This window comes from Pectinophora gossypiella, chromosome 13 (genome assembly GCF_024362695.1).
Source record: "Pectinophora gossypiella chromosome 13, ilPecGoss1.1, whole genome shotgun sequence".
In the NCBI taxonomy this organism is placed as follows: Eukaryota; Metazoa; Arthropoda; class Insecta; order Lepidoptera; family Gelechiidae; genus Pectinophora; species Pectinophora gossypiella.
This window is the reverse complement of record NC_065416.1, coordinates 15,935,374-15,955,922: the sequence shown is the minus strand read 5'-3', so window position 1 is coordinate 15,955,922 and position 20,549 is coordinate 15,935,374. Positions and strand designations below refer to the sequence as shown.

The window sequence follows — 20,549 nt, the reverse complement described above, 5'->3', positions numbered from 1 at the left end:
CATTACATGGTATGGAATCATGAATCGACTGTTATTGCATTAACAAGATATTTACTCTCACATGTTTATTGCCATCGGTCAGGCCGGACAATACAGTCGACTCGCTCCGGTCTGAGTAATCGCATATACCCGGGTGCCTTACTAATGTGATACAGGTGGCCTTGCCGCTAAGTCTCGCTCTTCCTGTTCACCCTAGATCACAAGCTTCTGGTCGTACAGCTAGCCTTGATCAATATCTGGCACCCGCCGGACAGGGGACCTTTGGTCCCCCGGGAACCTCCACCTTCCCCATAGTTCCGCCACGGTTTCTCCAACTAATAGTCGACTGTCGCTAGGGGCGAGAGATACTCGCTCCCGTCCAATTTCTACGCCCCCATGTCTAAGACACTACTCAAAGTACATTGTACTAGCGTTTTATTGGACACCATTTATGGAAATTTACTGCTACGATAATACAGTCTCATCATATTTCCACACCATATGAATACCAGTCGACACATCACATATATAGTATAAAAAGGACTTACAAGAGGTAGCTGACTCACCCTCTCCAGGTCCTCGCCTTTTTGCCTCCCTGGGCTGCAGTTTTTTAACTAGCTGTCAATTTGCTCACGACTGACAGTTGGCGCCAAAAAGACTCATCTTCTAAGTGGACGTATTTTTACATGGCAACTCGCGCTGTGCGCGACAACCTCCACCGATCTGCAAAATGGCGAATTTTTTTGTTTACATGAGTAGGGATTTTAACAAATTATCATTGGCAACCCTGTGTGTATGTGTGTGTGTGTGTGTGTGTCAAATTGCTTGCTGTTATGTGTCAAGTGAACTCTTCTCATTATTATTTTGATTATTTTCATTTCTCGTCTCATTACCTACTCGACCAATACTCGACTTATATATAAAGCAAGCAGTAATTGGCTACATACACGAATACACAAATGATTTGATAAACTGATAATAACTCGCTTCACGAAGCGGTACGACAGACTCAGTGACCACAGATGTGATTTAAAAATTTGTTTATGAAAAATTTTTTGGTTAGTGTGAATAAAAGTGATCATGATCCCTTCAAATACTATCTGTGTGTCCCAGGAGGGTCCAGCCAATGCGCTGGCCCTCAACAAAGACTGCTCGCAGGTCGTCATCGCCGGCAGAAATGGTAAAAATATTTCTTGTTTTTTCTACTGTAAACAACTAAGTCTAACTTATTTTCTTGTTTGTTTATTTTGATTTTATAGGTTTTATCACAAAATTTTGTTGTTTCAGTGTTTAAAGTATTTTCGATCGGCGAAAATGAATTTACTGAAGTTTGTAACTTGAGAGTTGGGAAAAACTTGAATTTGAATTTTTCCTCTATTGATGTTGCTTGGAGTACTATTGAAGGTATGTTAAATCTTTATTTCATGGTAATAAAAATCAAATGAAATGAAATAAAATTGATTCGCTCTAGAGTGGTACAAAAGATTTTAAATATACATTATATAAAAAAAAGTCCATCACTCAACCATACAGCGTGCGAATATTAATATTAAATAATTTATAATTAAAGGAACATTTAATCTTTAATAAATCTGTCTTTAAAAAAATAACAATAGATATTTTAAATACTCAAAAAACAATTAACCTTAATTTAAATAAATGGTCCTGACTAAATTTAAATATTTTTTCACTGAATAAAAGGTATGGTGGATAAGATTTTTTTTAAATTTATTTTTAAATATTGGCAATGGTAACTCCTTTATAGTAAATGGTAAGGCATTATAAATTTTTATACACATACAATATACATTATTATTGGTTAGAGTTTTTGTTCTTGGCATATACAATAAGTTCTCATACCTTTTACTGAAACAGTCCATGTCTTTCCTAGTTTTAAATAAGTGTGGATTCTTTTTTACAAATAAACAAATCTCCTCTGTGTATATACATGGCACTGGCAGTATGTTGAACTTTTTATACAAAGGCTTGCATGAATCTCTGTATTTAGCTTTATCTAAGGTTCTTAAACATTTCTTTTGAGATAGCAGAACTCTTTCAGTGTCAATAAAAAAGTATTTAAAAATGAAAAATATTTTTTTAGAAAACACATTGGCTACTGCCGCCACTAATGGTGCTGTGGTGGTGTGGAACTTGGGCCGCTCTGGACGATCGAAGCAGGAGCATGTGTTTTCAGACCACAAAAGAACTGTCAACAAGGTAAGGAATTTATTTTCATAGCATATCATTTTTCTAAAGACTAAATCCAAATATTTAATGAGTACTTTTATATTTAGATTTACTTCAACCCACAATAAGATAATTAAATTATCTGAAAACGGCAGTTGATATTCATAATTCCTTTTATTTGAAATAAAATTTAAACAAGCTTTACAGAGTATAATAGTATAATGCGTTTATTCAACAACTTTATAAATTGTGGAAAATTCCGTAGGTACCCTCAGTTCGTTAATTTTAGGCCCACAAGAACAATTTAAATTTATTGGTGTTAGGCGGCTACGTAGAAATTGGCATCTTAGTAGACATCGCTTGGATAAAACAGCATTCAACAATGCTGCATTACGCCTGAAGCACATGCTGCAAAATTGGCAAAACAACACACTCAAGGAAAAACTACATTCTCTCACTGCAACAGGTTCCACCAATTACTCTCTGTGGAAATTTACAAAAAGCTACAATAGACCCGTAGAAGCCAAGCATCCAATCAAAACAGGAGGAACCATATGGGCTAGAACAGCACAAGAAAAAGCGAATATCTTTGCCTCACATTTGTCACAAGTCTTTACAGCTAATGAAACAATGGACGGGATATTCGATAAAACAGTTGACGACATTTTAGAACAAGATCTGCAGCTTTCAACCCCTCCAAAACCGGTAACAACACGGGAGGTCTGGAATACCATCAAATATCTAAAAGACAGAAAAGCACCTGGCTTTGATCTCATTACCAAAGAAGTGCTGATACAACTACCGAAAAAAGCTGTAGTGTTTCTGACCATGCTCTTTAACGGAATTTTCAGAGTACAATATGTCCCACAAGTGTGGAAGGTGTCACAGATACTGATGGTGCACAAAGCTGGCAAACCAGCTAATGAAGTCACTTCCTACAGACCTATCAGCTTATTACCAATTTTGTCTAAAATCTTAGAAAAATTACTTTTAAGAAGAATCCAGCCAATCCTAGAAGAAAATAATACAATACCTAATCACCAGTTTGGGTTCAGGCAAGGTCATTCTACAGTAGAACAAGTGCACAGAGTATGCGACACTATAAGAAATACCCTAGAAAAAAAGGAGTACTGCTCATCTGCATTCCTGGATATTCAGCAAGCTTTTGATAAAGTCTGGCATAAGGGCCTACTCTGCAAGCTGAAAACTAATCTCCCACATAGTTATTTCGGGATCTTCAAATCGTACTTGTCAGAAAGGCTTTTCCAAATAAAATATGATGACGCGACATCCTCTCTGTGTGAAGTTAACACTGGGGTGCCACAGGGCTCTGTCCTCGGCCCGATACTCTACACAATCTATACTGCAGACTTGCCACAGGTTGAAGGTGTAACGACTGCTACGTTTGCCGACGATACAGCAATTCTCTCCAGTGATAAAGATCCTGTAAAGGCAACACAAAAGCTACAGAGAAGCCTTAACCAAATCACAAAGTGGCTGCAAAATTGGAGGATAAAAGCTAGTGCAACGAAATCTGTGCAATGCACCTTCACTTTACGGAAAGGCAACTGCCCGCCGGTAACCTTAGAAAATACCATGTTACCCCATTCAGAGAGTGTAAAATACCTCGGCCTTCACCTTGACCGACGATTGACCTGGAAACAACATATTAAAACAAAAAGAGAACAACTAAATATAAGATTTAAATCTCTACACTGGCTTTTAAAACGTAACAGCAAACTGTCGACTGATAACAAACTTCTCATCTATAAAATTATCCTGAAACCAGTCTGGATGTACGGTATCCAACTATGGGGAAGTGCCTGCAACTCAAACATCTCAATTATACAGAGAATGCAAAACATGATCCTGAGAACCATTTGCAACGCTCCTTGGTTCATAACAAATGCAGAAATTCATGACAACCTGAAAATGAATACAGTGAAGGATGAAATTAGGGGTTCAGTCCTAAACTACCAAGCAAGGCTGAAAAAACATCCCAATGAATTGGCAATCCAGCTTACCAGTCAAACTTATAGGAAGCGACTCAAGAGAAAAGATATACTGGAGCATTCAGAAGAATGAGTGGTCATAGATAGCTAATTATGAGTAACTGTCTTCGCTGGAAGACACACTCTACTTGACAATTCACTTGTACCAAATCTGCTCATAGTAAACAAAAAAAAAAGATACTGATTGCAGATATAGCCAGGAAAAAAAAAACCTATATATTTATCTGCGTGTGTATGTTATAATAAATAGAAATAGTAGTTTGAAAAGAAAAAAAAAACAAATATTTTAATTAAAAATATAATACTTTAATATTGGGCTAGGTGAGCTTCCACCTGACCGAGCCAGCATTGCTGATCTCCGGCTCACAGGACGGCATGATGAAGTGCTTCGACCTTCGCATGAAGGAGGTGGCCAGGACTTTCATCAGGTAAGCAATTGTATTGTATGGGCTTGTGAGGTTGATAACCAACCTCATCATCCTAGTGCTCTCAAGGTTCTTACACATCAAAGAGTCTTGACATGACAAAGGCTTAGACTTTTAGTAAATTTACGACTGTTTGTTCGCTCGTTTTATCCCTTCTAAAGGAGTTCTACCGATTTTTATGTCATTTAATTATTTATATAGACTTAGTTATTCAGCAACAAATCTTGAGTCGATTTTCGTCCACCACTGTATTTTATCACATTTACAGCCGGGACAAACATGACCATAGAAAAAGTACCCTGGAACAGAATCTGATAGAATTTTGCCAAAATCATAGGGAAAGCATAAGCTTTCATGACATGTAAGTCTTATCAGTGGAGGTTCTTGAACCAAGTTCCATACATTTTTGCCTATTGTCATTTCTGCCTAAAGTTGACGTGTGTTCCATAAATTTTATGCCTGTAGATTTCGGCGGATAAGAAAATGACAAGTATAACTTAAAATAAACTTAGGTGGCGTGTACTGGAATCAGCATTTATGTAATAAGGGGCCGTCCATTAATCATGTGATTTTTTTTTTGCATTTTTACCCCCCCCCCCCCCTCCCCCCCTCCCCCTTGGTGATACATGGTGAAGTTCAAGACTAATATCCTATATCACGTGTATTTTTTAGTACCTACCAAAATAATTGCACGAAACGCCGCTTTTCGGTTCAGTATCGCGCGTTTGCCGAAAAAAATAAATACTCGTGATATATTACTTAACTTTTACTTTTTTTTTATTACTTAAACTTTTGTCATATCTACATGTAATGTCATATTTAATTATAATATATACGTCTGATAGCAATGGGTATATGTATGTATGTATTTATATTTATATATTTCTATTTTATTTTTGTTTATTTATTTTACTTTTATTTGTTTTTTATTTATAGTATTTATTATTTTATACTAGATGTTGCACTGTCCCGCACCAAATTGTAATAATGTTTCCTATCCACTGGTTGCCTGGTAGAAATTGCTGCTTAGCAATAAGGCCGCCAGATTGTACTGTATCTATCATCATCTGTGTGAATTTGTTATGTATGTTGTGTGCAATAAAGTATATTTGATTTGATTTGATTACTACACCTACTCCCCCCCTTTGGTATTTCGTGATTTTTTCATGGATCCCTCCCCCCCCCTCTCGAGCCTCGCATGATTAATGGACGGCCCCTAATGTTATCTATTCCAATAGTATTTGGGTCACTAGTTTATAGCAGCTCCAAATTATGACGACCCTTAGAACTTGTGCAAATATTTGTATTCAACGAGCAATATTATTATAAATATAATTACAATTGTAAACAAATACAATTAATTGGTCATGTGATCGATCATGTCCTAATTCTATAAAATTGGTTATGTTTGTATTGTGTTTGTAACTGGACTTGTTTTTGTATTTACAAACGGTGCAGTATGGGTTATAGTTCATCTTGCGATGGATTTCCACTGGGATTCGAACCCGGACCCCCGGATCGTGAGCTCAGAGTGAAAGTTTGAGCCAAAAGTGACCTCTTTGGGAAGTATGGCCTATCTGGCATGCAAGTAAAATTTCTACATCCATCGTTTTAAATCGTGTTCGAACCCACAACCTATCATGTTAGTCTAATAGAAAACTTGTTGAGGTGTGAGTACCTACTTACTTCATCTTGCGATGGATGTATTACTGACTACCCCAATTGGGATATAGCCGTAAGCTTAAATCATGTTGATAAAGTCGAAATCCATGGATGTATACTTTTCAATTTTAAGTTTTGTGAAATTGTCCCTGGATTACTATTATCAATAGTATAGTCAGTAACCCCCTGGACACTACACTTTGACGTTATCGGTAGACGCGCATCTGTGTGTGTGATGCATGACGCCCATACGATTGAAGACTAAAGTAAGACCGTGAGGTGCGGGGGGATGAGGTAAACCTAGCTCAGCCGTTGGTGGGGAGCGGAGGGTTGCCGTTCTAAAAGTAGTATTATTCCTTATTCTATGGTATAGTAAAGTAAACCCTGGGAATGGTTGGGTACTTACTTACTACTAGAAGTAAAAAGAGACTTGGCAAAGGCTAGATATTTGTTTAGGGTTTTCCGAGGTAAACTTTTTAATTCGGAGATATTGTGCAGCTTTGTTTGTGTGTGCCGAATAACTACGTGGAGCGACGGCGGCAACCATAATTCCTGGCAGTGCCGCGGGGCCGCACCAACCTGCTTAACAAATTGCCTTTATCCGCGCACTGCACGCACTCAATGAGGTTGCAACCAGGATCGACTTATTTGTTTGTAGTCTGAGCGAATTTGAAAAAGCTACTTTGTATGTATTGTGTTATTTGTCATAAGTAGATATAAGTGCTGTACTATCGGATTAGGATGGCTGTAATGATAAAACCCATTGTCGCAGTAATACGGAGTCGATCCGCGACGTGCAGTTCAGCCCGCACGCGGCGCACACGTTCGCGGCGGTGTCGGAGAACGGCTCCGTGCAGCTGTGGGACGTGCGGAGGCACGAGCGCTGCCTGCACCAGTTCACCGCGCACTCGGGGCCCGTGTTCGCCTGCGACTGGCACCCCGACCTGCCCTGGCTCGCCACCGCCTCCCGGGACAAGACCATCAAGGTAATGGTCACTGTAATTCCCAATAAGGATGCTTTTCCACCAGCGATGTGCTATGCAGCTATGCTGCGTAGATGTGGAATCTACGCTACGAAAATATGTGACCGTTTCTACCAATACTACGCTAGGTAGCTGTGCGAGAAAGTTGCGCATCTCGTCGGAGTAAAAAGCTGAACAAGAATTAATCTTCCTCCATAAGTTGTTCTTCGCACATTGCGAGATATAAAATAACTTTTAGCTTCCACGATGGCATGTCTCCTTTCAGCGAAAAACGCGGGCATTCTGTAGATACTCTGCACATAGCTACACCACTCGCGATGGCTTATAGCAGGCATCAGGCATTCATAGCACGCATCCATAGCACACATCCTTCCATATAAAAAAACATATTTTAGTTGGATCCGTTTTCACCAGCGCTAAGCTATGTGAATGAATATGATTGGTGGATATGAAACGCATCCATAGCATCGTAGCATAGCACATCTCTGGTGGAAAAGCACCCTTAGGATTGCGAGCGCAGCTTATGGTGTCTCTCTCTCTCTCTATTTAAGAGCTGCGCTCTTGTCGGTGGAGTAATCGCCATTCCATTCATTATGTTGTCTACAGTCTCCTTATATGCAGATATTGGTGCTAATTCCTGTAAATACCATCTAATTTTATTTTAAGTTATATCTGTCATTTTCTTATCCGCCGAAAAGGAAAGGGACGGGTAATTGACAAGCATAAAATTTATGGAACACACGTCAATTTTAAGCACAAATCTAAACCAACCGTCTAAAAATTTTACATCAGTCAATAACCCGACACATTCATTTACTCATTCTTCCTAAAATTAAGAGCTGTGAATCATCCGTCCCTTTCCTTTTCGACGGATATGAAAATGACGGATATAACTTAAAATAAAATTAGGCGGTGTTTGCAGGAATCGGGGCCATTGTGATTATGAAGTTGCTCATTTAACGATTTACGCGCTTATGGACCCGTAGCCAGCAAATATCCTTAGGACTCCGTTAGTGCTCCTCCACAGCAGCAACACTGAGGCACTCTTGTGCATGACTGTGTAGAAATCTACTTTCTTTGCGTTCTTGGTTTTTATGTTTTGGTTCTGCCCACCCCGGTAAGGATTACGAGCATGTGCTAGTTATGGTAACTGACGGATTGTACAAGATACAAGTACATTGTTTTAAGTTTACGCGGTTATTATCATAATTAAAGCACATAATAACGGTAACGCAACGCGTTAACGCGGTAAGAACCCATTATTATGTGCCTTAATTAAGATACAAATAATCATTAAAATGCGTCTAATTTAAACATATAACGCGACAGGATGGTGTATATCATATCCGATCGCTTGCAAAGTCAAGGCCGCACGCGTTGCATCGTGTTATGTCACACCGCCGCACGCGCCGCGGTGACGTCACCAGCTTTATATATACTTGTTGTTATTGTTGTTATATTGTCTACACGTGTCGGAGCACTGTAGCCAACTTGCCACACGTTGTTTACGATGTTTGTCGATGACTTTCCCCTTTGATACATATAACAATTTCCCTCATTCCCGCTTACCGCTATCGCGACTGGGCACCTTCAGACCTTTTTTAGTACTAATTTACGTCCCGCATGAGAGCCCTCAGCGCTCCCAATTTGTACGGCCAAGTAGTTAATGCAATTTGCGGAAAATCTACAATAAGTCACGCAAAAAAAAAAAAGAACAATGACAGTCGGTTAACTGAAGGGGAGGGCGTGAACCTCGGCTCAGGGCGTCGTCTGAGAGGATAATATTTGAAATGAGCAAAATCGTCGACCACGCTGGCGGGGTCGGTATCGGGGTTCTGAAGTGTTTGTTGTCGCGAGCTGATTGGCCGCCTCTATGGCTAGTGTAATGGGGTCCTCGGTATCGTATATTACGTCTTTCGGGCGCCGGTATTCAACCCACTGTCAACAACAAAACAAAAATACAACTTTGAGATTTACAACAAACATAAAAATCTCACGAATGATTATCACGTGCTCAGCAGTGAAGGAAAACTATGTTTTCGGAGGTATGTAACCTATCCTGAATTGGGTTGCTTTCCCTTCGGGTTGTAAGGTCAGACAGGCAGTCGCTTCTGTAATAAACCGAAACTGTGAATTCTTCAGAAATAACGCTAGGATGATATTAATGCTAGAAAGGATTCAATACCTCGTATAGTAAACCAGTTTATTCTTCATCAGTTCTTGTTACAAAATTATGGACTCTCTAATCTAAACCCTCGTCCTTACCGTGGCAGACCACCATCCGAATGAAAGTACCGACTTTGTGTGGTTGTTAATCTTTATGATGTTAAATAATATGTATTTTTGATTAAGGTATATATTTCGATGGGTCTTTGTTACTTGATGTAAATAAATAAATACATAAACATATAGAGGGCATGTCTTTATTGAATTGTTTTTTTTTAAAGAACGTCTAGGGTCATCTGCCGAGGTTTTTCTTGCAGAGTCTTTTCCCCGGCTATACAGGTTGTGAGAAGCTGCAGTAGTTTTAGGTGCATGAGACGTTCGTTATGTAAAAATTTACGATTCAAAGTGTAACTATGATACCTTCTGAATAAAGATAGTTTTGAATTTGATTTTGAATTGAATTTAAATTTGACCTAGAGAGAGTATTGGCCCAAACCAAATGATTGCAAAATGATGACAAGGCTGCCTAAAACTGATGTTAAATTTGCTTTCATTTTTTGCAATTTGGTCAAACGATGAATAGATTATGTAAATTGCACATAATACGCCGCTATCGGCAGACATTTGCATAATCAGCGGTAAGTAGGTCAGCTGATAACTCTGTCTGCTGCGCCCGCGCGGGTCGCGTCTGTAGGTATAATAACTAGTATTTTATATTTTCAGTTTTATACTATTAAACAATAAAACACATCTTTGTATAAATATTGTCTGTATTGTAATGCTGATAACAATGTTGCTTACGTTCCGAATTGTTTTTAGAAGTACCAATACTATTTTATATCTGACCTGAACTGAACTGCTAATCAAAATGGATGGAATACAGAATCGTCTGCCTATATAATATTAATCAAGAGCCTTATTTACATAAATGGGTATACACCCACCTTCCTAGCGTCTACCCCTGCAGACAACCTGAAGATTTGACAAGTCCAATTTTTTACAGAAGCGACTGCCGATCGAAGATTTGAGTGCGTTTGACCTCGATCCAGCCTGTAAAGCGATGTGGTGGAACCCACAAACTTAAATAGTGCATATTCACTCTTGCCTTGAAAATCCCCAAATTATATGTATCGGGGAACAATGAATTTAAATTCTTTAGCAGTTCGCATAATAGAGGAGGAAGGTAATCTAGCGGTTCGAAGAGGAGAAATGTCGACCAGATATGAATGGGATCCCTCCGCGCGGCGTGTCGTCCGATGGTGGAAAGGTCGTACCTTCCAACCGGCGAAGATAAAACCAGCCCACTACATGTTAGGTCACGCAAACGCATTTCTCGGGAATGTGGGTTTCCTCACGATGCTTTCCTTCACCACTGACCACGTGATAAATATTGAAGATCCAAATATTAATACGAAAGCTAATTCGAAAATCAATTTTCAATTTAATATTTAGTTATTTTTGAGTTCTTAATACAAAATTTAATTATTTTTAGATACAATGATAATAATTAAAACAGAATGTAAATCCACCACAGGCTTCGTCAGTACCAACATTCATATTCAAAAAAATAAATAAAAAATAAGCAATAATAAATAAGGTTGTTATTTTTGTATATTCCAACCTGAGCGTAATATACAAAAATAACTAAATTTTAAATTAATTCCGATAAAATATAGGTATATTACAGGTTATTCACCTTCCACACTATGGGCAGTGCTGAAAATACTGTGTATATAATTATTTATATTTAGAACGGTATATTTATCTACAGATTCCAGCAGGTCATTGACAGTACGATATTGTGTCGGAAGTGATGATCGTTTGGGGGTCGATAGCCTAGATTAATACACATTTCTTCCTATACAGGATGTTAGTGACATCGTAACGAAAACTTTGAGAGATGATTCAGACCATGATTCTGAGTTGATATCAAGTGGAATTTTCCGTCGCAATATTGGAACTGAAAAAAGAATTTAAAATGCGTGAATTTTGCGACGGAAAATTCCACTTGATATCAACTCAGATTAATAGCCACTTTATTGCTGTTACTTATGTTACTTATATTTTAAATCTAATTGCCAATACTTTATAAAAATAAATTAAATCTGTTATTTAATCAACTGTATCTGTATCTCTGTGTGTGTATGTGTGTGTAACTGGAACTGAATTTGCGACAGCTTGTCTTTCGATAAAGGCCTCCTTTAAAGATTTCCATTTGGTTCTGTCCCTCGCTATTCAGGTCCATCATGGTCCCGCCACTTTTTCGATATCATCTTCCCACCTTGTCATCTGTCTACCTCTACTTCTTTTGGCATTTCTTGGGTGCCATTCTGTTATTAATTTGGTCCATTTCTCTTTCCCCACTATACACACATTAAAACTGTACTATACACTATACTATACTATTTAATTGTTTTATAGGTGTGGGATATACACGCGAAGCCGAACCTGGAGCACACTATATACACAATAGCGTCGGTCGGACACGTCAAATGGAGGCCACAGAAAAAGTAAGCGATTGTTTTTTTTTTGGCGTGACTTATTGTAGATTTGCCACAGATCGCATTAACTACTTGGCCGGAAAGTAAGCGGTTGAGACGAGTCAGGTATTTAGGAATTAAGGATTTTTTACTAACTTTCCGCTCTCAACAGAATGGAGGATTATTTGTTTAACCGCTACGCCATTCTCTCCTAAGAGTTTGCTTACCATACGGCTAACTCCTATTCGCGAGAATTTTAGAGAAATAGTTTATAGTTTAAAATATATGTTCTTTTTCTGCCATTACTTGGTAAATCTCAAGATTTGCGATATTACGTACTTTTACAGTAGTACATAGATTGATTTAAAAGATGTGTTGCTGTTGCAGTTTTTTCACATTTCTTTTTCACTGAAATGACGTGAAAAACATAAAAATATGACATTCAACAAGCTTAACCGTGACATTACGTTGAATAAACGATTCTGAATGATTCTGACAGCGGTTTCAGCTGTGCATTGATCGATCAGTCAGTCAAGAAAAGAGATAGATGTTACCATCTTGAAGATGTTAATGCATTCATAGACGCAACGTCTTTAGGATGACGACATCGCAGTGTCATAGCAGTAGGAATGAAAGGTCAATGATTTGTAGTGTATGTGTGTGCATGTATTGCTGCTACTTACAGATGTAAGTACGTAGTCGTTACATGAGTCATGTCAGGGGCCTATGGCGGCCCAATAATAACCCTGACACCTAACACGATAGAAGAAGACTGATGTAAGTTAGTAATCGTTACATGAGCCATGTCAGGGGCTTTTGGCGGCTCAATAGTAACCCTGACATCAGGGTTGATGGGGTTGGTAATCCACCTCAAAAACCCACACGATAGAAGATTGCTGCTGGCAGGTACCAGGTGGCGTCGTGCGCGCTGGTGCTGGACTGCGCGGTGCACGTGTGGGACGTGCGGCGGCCGCACGTGCCGCTCGCCACCTTCGCAGAGCACCGTGACGTCACCACGGCCATCGCCTGGCAGCAGGAGCCGCACGCCTTCCTCTCCACCAGCAGGGTGAGCTGCTTCATAGTGTTGTAATGTCGCCATCTTGAATAGGAATCTCACAGCCATGCAAAATCGAATCAAATCGAACCTTACTTCCTACAAATTCGAACTTAAATTAAAATCTGAATTGCTTTGATTTATGTAACCCTCCACAGCGGAATCGGAGTTATGGGCCATACTGAAGAAACTCATTTCAAAAAGTCATTTTACCTGAAGAATAACCCTGACACCAGGTTTGATGCGGTCAGTCATTGTACAAGAGAAGAAGTAGTATACTACACGTTACAACCCCTCCAGGACTGCAGCCTCTACCGGCACCGGTTCACGGAGGCGGCGCACCCGGTGCTGTGGGCCAATCCTCAGGGCGTGTGCGTGTCTGCGCGTGGCGACGTGGCGCACGCCACGCCCGACTGCCCGCTGCCGGCCCTGCCGCCCGCCAGCCCCGCGCCCGACCGGCCCGTGCCCGGCCTGGGGTCAGTACCACCACACCACTTACCAACCCCCTTTCACTCCATACATGCGCGTTCCTCCTCACTCTTTAGACTAAAGCACATCCCAGATATCATCCCCTGGCATTATCCCGTTTTACATACGGTTCGCTTACCCAACCACAAGATTTGACAGGTCCGGTTTCATACAGAAGCGACTGCCTGTCTGACCTTCCAAACCGCGAAGGGAAAACCAGCCCAATACAAGTTAGGTCACATGCCTCCGAAAATGCATTTCTCGGGAATGTGGGTTTCCTCACGGTGTATGTGATAATCATTTATGATCTAAACATGAATTCGAAAACAAATTCGGCAATCATTGGTTTAGGCCTGCGACGTCAAAGTGAGAAGCAAGCGTTCTACCAATTGGGCTACCACGGTGAAGCAGACCCCAGATATACCATACATAATTCTCATTTCTTACTGCATCCTGGCCGACGCGTAAGTGCGAGTAAGACTGTCAGATCACGCGTTTCACCTTACTCCTTAAGAGGCCGTTTAAGTTTAAAGAACTAAAGTACGAAGAGGTGATGAGGTCAGCGCTCGAAACGAATTGATACGCGGCAGAGAGTTGCCAATCTATACGTAGTATTTTTTATTCTATGGTATGTAGGAGGTCGCAGTTCATTTCTGCATATTGCGAATGCTACGGGAGCACGCTGGGTATTTGTTTCGGTCGTTATTGATCAGTGTTCGTTCGTAGGAATTTCGAGCGTATAATATTAAACCCCACACTTGTGCCCGCAGCCGCAAGCAGCCGACGGCGGGCTCGCTGTCGGCGGCGGCGCAGGCGGCGCTGGAGCGCGCGTTCCCGGGCGGCGCGGCGTCGTCGCTGCGGCGCTACGGCGCGCCGGCGCAGCGCGGCGTGCTGGGCTGCGCCCGGGAGTACCGCCTGCGGGGCCGGCCGCCGCACCTGCTGGCCGCGCACAACGCCGCCGTGGCGCGCCGCCACCAGCGCCACATGGTCAGCCGCGCTCCCCACCTTGACCCTTGCTGTCGCGCTCCACCTGTATGACCTCTCCGCCCCCTCCGCAGGTGGAGCACGTGTGGTGCGTAGTCCGCGCCGTGTACAGCGCCCGCGCCGCGGCGGGTGCGCCGGCGCCGCCCCGCAGCCAGGAGCCGCCGCCGCGCGTCGAGCCGCCGCCGCCGCTGCCGCCCTACAGGTCCCTCCAACTATAAAACACTCATCACGTCCAACGTCCCTCTTGTCATCATCTATAGAGACTAATTTTAAACAATACCCGTTCATGCTATCGTGTAAATATCTAATTACTGTTGTCAAGGTCAGAGGTTCTTGGGTAGTAATAATTTTGATTATTAGTTTGTCGTGGTTGCAGCGCGGTGGAGGAGGAACCCATAGAAGAGATCGAGGAGTGGGCGGAGAATCAGTTCCACAACAGCGGCGTGCTTGGCATGCCCACGCATAGCATCTACATCCCGCCCGCCAAGTACGCCAAGCATCGCGGCAGTGACGACGGTAATACACCACAATATCTCTCTCTCTATTTAAGAGCTGCGCTCTTGTCGGTGGGGTAATCGTCACTCTTCTCTTCTTCCCGCCAAAACCTTCACCTCCCGATACGACACGACCTGCACCTTCTCTTTTATTTGTTTCATAAATGTTCTCCTAGGTTGTATGTTCTCAATTTTTCCTTCTATGATTTTTGTTATAAATGAATCGTGTCGTATCAGGTGGCCAATCATATTTCCTCTCCGGTTCTCTATAAGTCTTCAATATGGTTCTCTTTTCTTCAACTCTTTCCAGCACTTTTTCATTTGACACCATTTCAGTCCAGCTTATACCCTCCATCCTTCGCCTACACCACAATACACAACAATATAACCCGGGAAAATTAAACAGATATACCTCTAGTATGAGACACCTAACGAGCACAGGTTTACTTTCTTTCTCGCCATTCGTTACGATCCTGTGTGCTTGTGATCCTAAACATCATAAGTTTTACCACATTTTTACACACATTAACATTTTTTTCATGAAAATCGTCGTCTTATAGCGAAAACTCGTAAGCAGCTTTTTGAAAAATTACATTATAATGTGATTTTCTTGGACAAGACCTCGAAACCGACTCGCTATTTTGACATTCCAGGTAACAACTGAGACTTTTTTCACCTGGAGGTTCCGTTCAAAAAAGACGCTTCAAGATCTTGAGTACAAAGCGATTTTCATCTCAGTTTCGCTCATTCGTATTCATGATTAGGATTACGGGCGCGAGTGTCCGTGTGAATGTGTGCTTAGCGTTGGCCGTGTTGTTGTCAGACGAGGCGGGCTGGGTGTCGGCGGCGTCGGCGCACTACGTGGACGTGGAGGCGGCGGACTGGACGCTGCCCGAGGAGGCCTTCCCGCTGCGGGCCGCGCCTGCGCCCGCAGACCCGCCGCCGCGGGCGCTGGCGCCGCACGACGACCACGACAACAACAACGGTGTGTACTACTCACAGGGTCCACTTTCCTAACCTAAAACAGGTTTTTTAGGCGACTACCTGTCTGACCTTCCACCAGCGTTTCCACCGTTATCACGGGTGATTTACATCATCTGATGACATATTTTTTTCTTTTGTAACTTAGCTGTTGGTCGTGAAATGTATAGTACGTATATATACACCCACACTTCGGTTACATGTAATAGAGAGCGAGCCTATTGCCATGAACCGGGCACAAATCTTGGAAACCACTTGATATCAATTATGTATGATCCAAACATGAATTCAGTGGTTTAGATACCGAGCCGGAGTTGAATTGACACTACGATGTAAGCCACGCGTTCGCCAAATATGTCCATCACAGATGCAATCCAATCAAGATTGTCAGTTTTCTTCGTTATTTATCTGATCTTCCAACCTTAACCCCCCAGGAGCGACATCGTCATCTCCCAGCTCGGGCTCCAGCGGCTCGTGCAGCAGCGCGGCGGCTGCCGGCCACTCCCCGCAGCTGGGCCGGCAGCACTCCTACACGCAGCAGCTCTCCACGGGCACCATCGTGAGTTCACCATTATAATTATGAACATCATCCTTCAGAGTCTTCAATTGCTGTGAAACATTGCTTGTTTTACCATTTTCATGCAGTCGAGCATTAGGTACTTGCTAGCTATAGCTATTCTGAACCGCGTGTGTGAAACAATTGATGAATGTGGAAGAAGCAAAACACTTATCTGTGTCAGGATCGAAGCAAATGCAATTCCATAGTCTGCTTAAATAGGTGCGAGTTTATGTATGTATGTATGTCGTTCATTAGGTTGGTTGCCATAACCAGATTGGAATTCATAAGTGTGTCTCTTACTAAATAAATACTCGTTTCTCAATCGTGATTAAAAACAATTAATGTGTCATCATTAGCTGTACTATTTTCGTTAAATTCTGTATCACGTTCTGTATCTCATTTCTGTAATAAAGATGGACCCAGTAATGAACCCTGAGGAACAACCGTTTCAATAAGCGAAACAATTAACTTTACTCCTTTAGTTTAACTTTTCTAGTTCCTTTTTTGGGTATAATTTTAGGAGGTTTACGCTTAATTTTTAGGTTTCTTTGGAGTATAGTTTAAGCAGCATTATATCGGAATTACACAATCAAACGTATTGGGTAAGACACCTACCATTACATTCCACATACCACGCTGATCCAATAGAAAGTTCGGCGAGATACTTAGTTCATCTTGCGATGTTCAAATTCAAATTTTGATGGATGTACCTCTATCCCTATTATTTGTTTGCACAGGGCAGTGAAGGTGAGGGCGGAAGATTATGCGTCCGCGGCGTGGGCGGTGAGCGGACCCGGCTCGATGTGGCGCCGCTGCTGGCCGCCGCGCTGCGAATGCATGCTGACCTGGGCGACGTGCAGACGCCGGCTGTCGTCATGATAGTGTTGCAAGAGCACAGGTAATTGGTAAAACGGGTAAAACTCGCCGTCTGACGGTTGTTTTACGTAACTCTGTGTTGGACATCGACGCCCGTTCGTACTTTACTAGGATCTCGACAGGAGCAGGAGGGATTTCAGTAAGCGCTAATTAAACGTTACCCGCCTCCCCACCGCACCCAGCTAAAGTCCCCTCACACACATACAACCCCTTCACTTGTACTTTTAACTTCCTCTGCAATAAACGTTGATTACACATCTATTCTACTATTATTTCCAATATATCTGAAATCGTAATTCCATCCAGTACACTCTGATACGGCTGGATTTCACACCACCAGCCCAACTCTCCAAGAAAATCCAGAAAACTTGATCTTGCTGACGACCTCAAGGAGGCTCCTCAACAAGCTGTGGAGCTTAATTGTAGTTGACGAGTCATCCGCACTGTATTTTGGTGACGCCTTCTCTTAAGAGTCAACGAAACGAGATCACTTTCCTTTTCCCACACCTCGTTTCAAAGTTCTAGTTTACAACAAGTTTACAAAGAGTATCGTGTTCCAGGAGCGACTTGTTCCCGTACATCGAGGAGGGCTTGCAGGAGCAGTGGCTGCTGGGATACATCGAGCTACTGCAGAGGCATAAACTGTGGAATGTTGCTACTGAGGTGAGCAATGCAAAGATTTTAACAAGCGAATCTTCTGTGAATTGTTCGTTTTTTTAACTTTTACCTGGCCGATTGTGTTGAGAGCAAATTCAAAAAACAGAATTCAGCTGGTTTTCAGTTGTGAAAACCGACTTCCCAACATGATAGACCATTATATAATCATATCTTGGAACCCTGCATCAAAAATTGCAAGATGTCTTGCGGTTAATAGTGATTCTGCCCACACATGACGATTTTAGTGATAAGACCTTTGCCTGAAGGTTCATGTAATTTTTTCGGATTTTTCCTTGTAAATGTGTGCAATATATAGTCGATGAATCATTTCTGGATGCGTGTCAGGTGGTCCGCTGCGCGTGGCTGGGCGGCGTGTGGGCGCTGTCGCAGCAGTCCACCAGCATCAGCGTGTGCTGCGGCCGCTGCGGGCGCCGCACCAGGCCGCACGCGCCCTGCGAGCGCTGCGTGCCCAAGCACATGCCCGACGTGTGCGCCGTGTGCCACGAGGTGCGCAACCACCAGCAACACCTGGAGGGTTAAAATGGCCACATCTAAGAAAGCAATATTGCTATTTGACATTTGTTTGCATTGCGCACTTACTTTTACATGCGCAAATGTCAAATTGCAATATTGCTTTTTTGGATGAATTGCTTCGATGTGGCCTATTTAACCCCCCTGTCGTGTCCCCATTAGGCTCACTGTTAGCAACTGATTGACTCAGAGCGGCGTCAGCTATTAAGTGAGTGGCAAACTCTAGCGTATTAGAAGCCGACCGCAAGCATCGTTCGCGCGATTCAGCCGCTCGCTGTAACGCCGCAAACTGCGTACAGTACGCGCTGTATGGACACTCCGTTTAAAATATATGTATAGGGAGGCTTACAAGACGCAAGCAGCCAGCCGCTAACTGAGAGCCTAATGGGGATACGGCCTAAGAGCCACGTTCTTGTCGATGTAGCATTTTCGATTCTTGTCTATCAAACGCCAATTCTTTGACTTCTTTATTTGACACGACGTTCGCCTTCTCTTTAATTCCACGCCTCTTCTTGGTCTTCCCCATCCTCTCTTTCCTTCCATCTTCCCTTCCCGTACGGTCACGAGTATTAATATGTATACACTTTGTTGTAACTCTCATTAAATGTCAAATATGATAGTGCGACAGGGTTCTAAAGTGGGTACATGAATTGCTCATGACTGTTGTGATGTTGGCAGGTGGTCCGCGGGCTGTACGCGTGGTGCCAGGGCTGCGCCCACGGCGGGCACCTGCAGCACATGCGGCGCTGGATGGACTCGCACGCGCTGTGCCCCGCCGGCTGCGGACACCACTGCCAGCTCGGGTGAACCACCTCTAACTTGTACACATGCGAATTAAATGCGCCTAGCGTCAAGCTCGTTGCGTACCAATGATATATGTACTTCATTCACACGAGTTATACTTCTTGTGCCGCTGAAGCGAACCAGTATAATATAATTTGAGCTGGTGAAAGGTTTGGGAGAAACAGCTAAGAATGGTTAAAAGTACCTCTCAGACGATGGATGACATACTTTCATGTTCAGTGTACGCCACATATGAATGTATTGTGGAAGTCGGTCCAAATGCAGTTTATAATATAGGCTGTTCCGAAAATATATTACACAGACTTAAAAAAAAACACGTTTTTATGTATGTGTGTATACGTCTTATCATTCCAAGTACAATAACGCTCTTAATCTTTTGATGATAAGGACTAGAGCGTCTCTAACCTATTTAAAACCAGCTGCATCCATCAACCTCTTTAAAATTATATAATTACTATATTATTAACTATTATCACGCAATTCAATGCAAATCGTTAAGTAAAGGCACAAAAGCGACTTTATATAGATTATTTTTTGGAAATAAAAGCATTTTCTCTTGTGCTGTTAAACAGCATTTTAAATATATTTTCTTGAAGCTTTTTCTATTCATATATTTAGGTTTAACTTTGTCGTACAGAGCTGTTTTGGTGTCGTGCTATTTACATGTGTTCAATAACCTTAATTTTGATATTGTATATGATATAAGCAGCAGTCAATTTAATTTATACCGAAATAATTACGCCGATTCTGACAAACACAAACTTCTAAAACTAGTTCTCTCTCTTTCTTACTCGTATCGTAGGTAAAGGACGTGTCTATTGGTCTAAAGGTCTGAAATATCGAAACGGTATTAATGAAAATTTCGTATTTTTATTGTATGACTCGACTAGTCTGAATCTAGTCTTGAAGAATATAAACTTAAAAAAGACACTGGTCCCGATTCCTACAGACATCTCCAAATTTTATTTTAAGTTATACCTGTTATATTCTTATCCGCCGAAAAGGAAAGGGACGGATGATGGATAACTGTTAATTTTAAAATGACCGAATAACCCGCGCGAATAAAATAAGCATCTCGCTCATATGCAATCCGTTTGACGCGTGCTGCAAACTTTATTCTGTCGGGTCATTAGCCAATTTAAAATTTTTAAAGAGCTTTTTAAATTTCTGCCTAAAATTGACATGTTCCATAAATTTTATGTCTGACGGTTATCCGTCCCTTTCTTTTTCAGCGGATAAGAAAATGA

General features: G+C 41.8%; 1 protein-coding gene across 1 annotated transcript; it reads left to right on the top strand.

The window, feature by feature from the left end:
- Positions 1 to 794: 794 nt before the first annotated feature.
- On the top strand, positions 795 to 19,602 carry LOC126371970 (GATOR complex protein WDR24). Its single transcript, XM_050017448.1, has 17 exons — positions 795 to 1,159; positions 1,267 to 1,383; positions 2,081 to 2,196; positions 4,500 to 4,606; positions 7,038 to 7,251; positions 11,836 to 11,924; positions 12,801 to 12,960; positions 13,249 to 13,424; positions 14,187 to 14,403; positions 14,475 to 14,602; positions 14,777 to 14,916; positions 15,718 to 15,879; positions 16,310 to 16,434; positions 17,172 to 17,332; positions 17,871 to 17,973; positions 18,313 to 18,474; positions 19,177 to 19,602. Exons 1-17 carry the CDS (start codon positions 1,060 to 1,062, stop codon positions 19,303 to 19,305), a joined length of 2,406 nt encoding a protein of 801 aa, XP_049873405.1. The 5' UTR covers positions 795 to 1,059; the 3' UTR covers positions 19,306 to 19,602.
- Positions 19,603 to 20,549: the final 947 nt, after the last annotated feature.